Here is a 6154-nt window from a genome sequence, read left to right on the forward strand (position 1 = left end):
TGTTCAACTCACGCCTGAGGTTATTTCCAGGAAAATTGAAGTCAAGGTGGTCGGGACCATTTGAAGTTACTCAAGTATTTCCTTATGGAGCAATGGAAATAAAAGGAGAAAATGGTTCTCCATTTAAAGTAAATGGCCAAAGATTGAAGCCCTATTTGGCCGGAGAAAAGGTTCCTAAAGGAGTAAATTACTCCTTAGGAAATGCAATGGAGAATTAAAGAAGTTATAGGAAAGTCGAGCCAACGACTATAAACAAAATCGCTTGTTGGGAGGCAACCCAATAATAATAGTTTATTTGTGTTACATTTGGTGTGATTAAGTGACTTATTAGTTGTATTTCATTTGTTTGTAGGAGGTATGGCAGGGTTATCACCCATCTTGGAAGAACAAATGAAGAGCAAGTGTAAAAAGGGAGGTTTTCTTACCAAATTGTGTTTTAAGTGCTTAAAATTCCCATGCATGTATATACATTGTGCATTTCAAGTATATTTAAATGAGTTTTTGGTGATAACATGGTTATAAATGCTAATGGACCCATTTGATGTGCATTCAATGCCCAAAGATGACATTTTGGTGTCAAAGTGCAAAAGTGATCAAAGAATCTCACCCCTTGATTTTCAATGAAGATGTGTTTGTTGTGTTTTGAGAAGTTGGATATTGTGTTTATGGTATATTACATGTGCATGGGAGGTTAGAATTGATAAAAAGTTTGTCCTATGTGTGATTTGGAATTGGTCGGAAAAGGGTTTGAAAAATTGCAGTTTCTGCAATTAGTGCAGAGAAAAAAGGATCCGAGCTCGGATCCTAAAATCCCAAACCAATCCGACCGCGGATCCATTGATCCGAGCTCGGATCCATTCTAACCCAGACAAATCCGAGGGGTCGTCTGTGTTTCTGTTGGGACTGATCCGAGCCCTGTCGGATCCGAGGCCTTCCAGAAATGATCCAACCTCGGATCCGTTCGCGATAAGAAGGGAAACGAGGCCTCGGTTCCTCATTTTCCAGATTTCTTTTCTCTCTCTCTCCGAAACCCTATCCCCTTTCCTCCAATCTTCCATTTCATCCATAAAATTCCCAATTTTTCACAATAAAAACCTTCACTAACCTCTTGTGAGCATTAACCCTCAACAATTTGGAATCAAAAACATCAAATTGAGGGGTTTTGATCTTCAAGACGCAAATTAGGGCCGAATTGAAATCTTGCAATTTGAGGTCGAATTTGGGCTTAGTTGTTCTCCATTTTTGCATCATTATCATCCTCCATCATCACTCCATCTATTTGAGGTAACAAATTGTAAATTTCTGTGACATTTTATATCTCTCATTTTTTTGTATATTTTTAGTTTTTCAATATATTTTGCTAATAGCTTAATTGTTGAAAATTCTTGATATAATTGTGCTACATTGTGCTCAAATCAGCTGTTATAATTATTTTCATGCTTATTTGTGAGAGAATTATGGATTTGGTGATAGTTTTGAGATTTGCTTCTCAATTTTTGGGTTTGAGCATTTTAGTGATTTAAACTTGTGAATTTTGCTTTCATTGAATATATGAACTTGTTCCGAGAGGTAGGGGTGGGCACGGGTCGGGTACCCGCCCCGAACGCTAATTGGCTGACCCGACCCTAATATATCGGGTCACTATTTTTTTGACCCTAATCCGCTCCGAACTTCCTCGGGTACCCGATCCTCGGATACCCGAAAAATAGGGGCGGGTCATAGGGTACCCGCCCCTATTTAAAGAATGCAATTTTTCTCTAAAACTCATAAGACATAAGATGAACCTGCTGGACGATAGCATCATTCAACAAAAAAAAAAAAGGCAACAACATCATTCAAATTCAAACTAGACAAAGACAAAGCATATTCAAATCTAAAAAATGATCAGTAGCAGTAGTTCCACACTAAATCATAAAGTTAGAAATATCTACTCTGATACATAACTTCCAAAAAGGGCATATAAATGAGAAAAATGTACACTATATAGACATTCTCAAATCCAGCAAACATGGCATAATGCATTGACTAGGCATAAATCAAGAAGCTGTCTTCATTTTCCTCCCCTAGCCATGCCATGACAGTTTCAACAACCTTAAATGTTTCAACAATCTCAACCTTCTACAACACATGAAGGAGCACAATCTTCAAGAATCATCAATCTTCAATATTAATAATAGAATGCTCCATTGTCAAACCTGAAAAAAAAATTTCCAAAAATAAAAGCAACCAAGAAATATATTAGCACAAGTTGAAACTCAAATGAATAAGAAAATTTGCAATGCAATGATAACAATTGACAAGATATGAAAAGTATTACCCGATTCCATTTCTTCAAGTTCAGTTATACTTTCTTCCAAATCAATTGGTTGAATACCCTTGCGAAGCCAATCTTGTCCACAAATTATAGCCTCCACCATTCTTGGAGTTAAAGAGCTTCGAAAAGAATCCAACACACGCCCTCCCGTACTAAAAGCAGACTCGGAGGCAACAGTAGACACCGGAATAGCTAATACATCTCTAGCAATCGCAGCAAGAATTTGGAACCTATGAGCATTATCTCTCCACCAATCCAATATGTGAAAGTTTGGACTGTGAAAATCTTCCTTCATTTCCATCAAATAGATGTCCAATTCCGTTTTATTGTGAGTGCTATCCAATGTATCAGTCTTTTGAGAATACTTTGCATGCATGTAATCTGATGCCCCTTTAACTGTAATTGCATCAACATCCATTTTATCCATTTCCCTCAACTGATTTTGACTTATTGCTTCCTTATGAGGTGATTTTTCAGCAGAATAAAAGTCAAATAGGGAATGTAACACTTTTTCCACCTTAACTTTTAACATTTCAGCATTCTTAGGATCATATGCCTCATCAATTGCCCATTGAACATAACTTAGTTTATGCCGGGGATCAAGAACAACAGCAATCAGAATCAATATGTTAATCCTTTCCATATTACCCCAATATTTATCATATTTTTTCTTCATATTCCCAGCCATAGTTGACAAACCAAAGTCATCACTTTCTTGAAATGAATTAAGAAGACCACCAATGCCAAAAATTTCATTCATATATACATTTCCTGTCACATAACATGAGCCTGAGATTTTCACAGTAGAATCATAAAAAATTTGAAGAAAAGGCAACAAATCTTTGGCATACTCCCAATCCATTTCAGTTGGCACACCCCTCACCTTAGAACTCCTACGAGTATCATTCTCACTTTGTGGAGTTAACTCTTCGACATATTTGCTATCCACAGTTTCTAGCAACTCAAATGCCTTTTGAAATTTTAGAGCAGCCTCTAACATTAAAAATGTGGAGTTCCACCTAGTTTCAACATCAAGGCATACAAGACTTTTACTTTCGATTCTTTCTTTTTCTATGCAAGATTTGAATCTTTGAGCTCTAGCAGGTGAAGACCTAACATATCTCACAGCTGATCGAATTCTAACAATAGAGTCTTCCAAGTCTTTCAATCCCTCCCTAACCGTCAAATTTAAAACATGGGCAGCACATCTCATATGCAAGTATTCTCCATTTAAGACAGTACCTTTCCAATTAATAAGCCTTCTTCTCAAATATTGCAAACAAGTGTCATTTGAGCTAGCATTGTCTACCGTAACAGTCAAAACTTTACTAATTTTCCAATCAAGCAAGCATTTTTCTACTGTCCGACCAATAACTTCACCCGCATGACTTGTAATAGGACAGAAATTTAAAATCTTTTTGTGCAATTTCCATTTATCATCAATAAAGTGAGCTGTCAAACACAAATAATTCAGATTTTGAATGGATGTCCAAGCATCAGTGGTGAGACAAATTCGTGAGGATAAAGTTTCAAAGTATGCCTTCAAACTTTTCTTCTCATCTGAAAAAAGCTTATGGCAGTCTCTAGTTAAAGTTCTACGTGATGGCATTTCAAACCGTGGCTGCATAAACTGACAAAAATCCAGAAATCCCTCCCTTTCCACAAATTTAAAAGGTAGTTCATCTATAATCACCATCCTAGCCAACATTCTCCTACATGATTCTTGATCAAACATATGGGTTGTTAATGCTTTTCCCCCTCCCTCTTTTGCTTTAAACTCCAGCGTCTTTTGCCTCTTATCCGTATTATTATACGGATATTTTTTACACCTATGAAGGTGATTACTCAAAGAAGTAGTACCATTTTTGCTTGCACAGGCAATCAATTGGTGACAATAGTTACAAGCAGCTTTCTTGTCTTTTGTTTCCGTACCTATAACAACTGCATAATGCTCCCAAACCCAAGACCTACTGCTCTTGGTAGACACTTTTGTCTCGAATGTTGGAGGAGGTGGTACTTGACTTGTCTCAGTTTCAGAAGCTCCAGCAACAATTTTTGGATCCATTGATGATGAATGATCAACATTTGGGCTTGCAGCTGTAGTAGCTGTATTATCCCCTGTACTTGACATCTGAAAAATTCAAAAAACAAATCAAATGAAAATCCCACTTCTCTACCATATGCGCAGCTAATACATAGCTCAGAAACTCCTATAAAACCATGTTCAGATTCATTTTAGAAAGAAAAGGGCAGTTGGAATAATCTTAAGAACAATAACAAAAAATTGCTCACAATCCTCAGTTGCTTGGCCTGCTAATTTAAATATTGAGTGCAAAGTGTAGCTAAACCCAAAGGGGGAAAAATGTCCAATGTATGAAAAGAAAAGGCAAACCAATAATCTCAACAAAAAAAAAAGAGTTTTACACTATTACAACTTCAGCAGGTATAGAGGTATTATCTTAGAATTTGCACATTGAATTGAATTATGTTAGACAAAAAAGCTAAAGTAATTATGCAGCTACATTGCACTGGAGGAAAATAATGAACGATGTAGAGTTTCCAGTGTTTGTTCATGTCTTAGTATCTATATGCAAGAATCAATAATATTCTTGAGAATTAGAATCAGTAAATTTTATGGTACATCATATCTCTTTAAACCTTAGTTGGATAACTGTGTAATTTACAACTTAAAGTTTTTGGTTTAATCTGAATTTTTGGTTTGAACTCGTCTTGTAGACATTAGAGCTGATTACGGTACATGGACACACTTGTGAAGCATTTAATTGAATATTTTTTCTTAATTAGAAACTCAGGACAAAGTGCAGTATGTTCTTATTTTTCAGAACCTTAGGCACAATTTCTCCCACCGTTCTTGAATTTCAGAACATAACCTAAGCCTTACGCATATGCGTGCAACAGTCCACCAAAAGTACAGAAAAAGCCATGTAAAGTAAAACTCTCTGCAAATGAACAACTAGCCTATGAGAGTTGGTCTAAGACCTCAAATGTCAAAGCCATGAGAGTATCTCCATGGAAAATTATGGCCAGAATTTGTTTCCGTACCTGTACCATTTATGCGGATTGCCGACCCCCTTTTTGGTTTTTTTTTTCTTTTTTCTGTATGGGTCTAGCAATTCCTAATCTTAATTGTACAACCCAGTTTCGATTTGGACGAAAGATCAGAATTCATGTAGCCAATTCGACAAATGCATAGACGTACACAATACACATAGATGCAGAATAGTTTTGCAGAAAGAATTGAACTTAAAAGAAAATAGTTATTGAAAAACCTTGATAGCTAAACCACCCGGCTCCGGCCTCGGCGGCGTCAGGCGACCTTTTGGCAGCGTCCCTTTACTCGAAGTCGAAGGTAGAAAGGGACGACAACGGAGAAACAGGGCTGAAGAGAAAGGGATTCGATTCAATCAGGCAGTTTGAGGAGTTTTAACGGTAGTTTTCGGCCCTAGGTTTGAGAGACAAGAGCATCGGCCATTGAAGAGTGAAGAGTGAAGAGTGAAGGTGAAGAGTGAAGAGTGTCGACGGCTGAAGCAGAGGATGAAATCTGAAGGTTAGGAACCTAGGGTTAATAACTTAAAAAATTATAAAATTGCCCCTATATTTTTTAATATTTATATATTATACCCCCGGGTCGGGTACCCGCGGGTTTTGGCTTTTACGATCCGTACCCGTATCCGAATGTTCCGGATACCCGACCCTATCTGATCCGCTAAGAGAAATCGGATCGGATATCCTATTTTTCGGTGCGGATCGGGTCGGATCTCTCGGGTTTTCGGGTCTGCGGGTATTTTTGCCCACCCCTACCGAGAGGTATAAATCACT

The 6154-nt window shown here is 37.4% G+C and overlaps 1 protein-coding gene across 1 annotated transcript; it reads right to left on the minus strand.

Moving 5' to 3' along the window:
- Window positions 1-2154: 2154 nt before the first annotated feature.
- On the minus strand, window positions 2155-5386 carry LOC140011378 (zinc finger BED domain-containing protein RICESLEEPER 2-like). The gene is made up of 3 exons (XM_072060169.1): window positions 5378-5386; window positions 2318-4445; window positions 2155-2195 (listed from the first exon to the last, which is right to left on the minus strand). Exons 1-3 carry the CDS (start codon window positions 5384-5386, stop codon window positions 2155-2157), a joined length of 2178 nt encoding a protein of 725 aa, XP_071916270.1.
- Window positions 5387-6154: the final 768 nt, after the last annotated feature.

The sequence above is a fragment of the Coffea arabica genome, chromosome 7e, assembly GCF_036785885.1.
Source record: "Coffea arabica cultivar ET-39 chromosome 7e, Coffea Arabica ET-39 HiFi, whole genome shotgun sequence".
Lineage (NCBI taxonomy): Eukaryota > Viridiplantae > Streptophyta > Magnoliopsida > Gentianales > Rubiaceae > Coffea > Coffea arabica.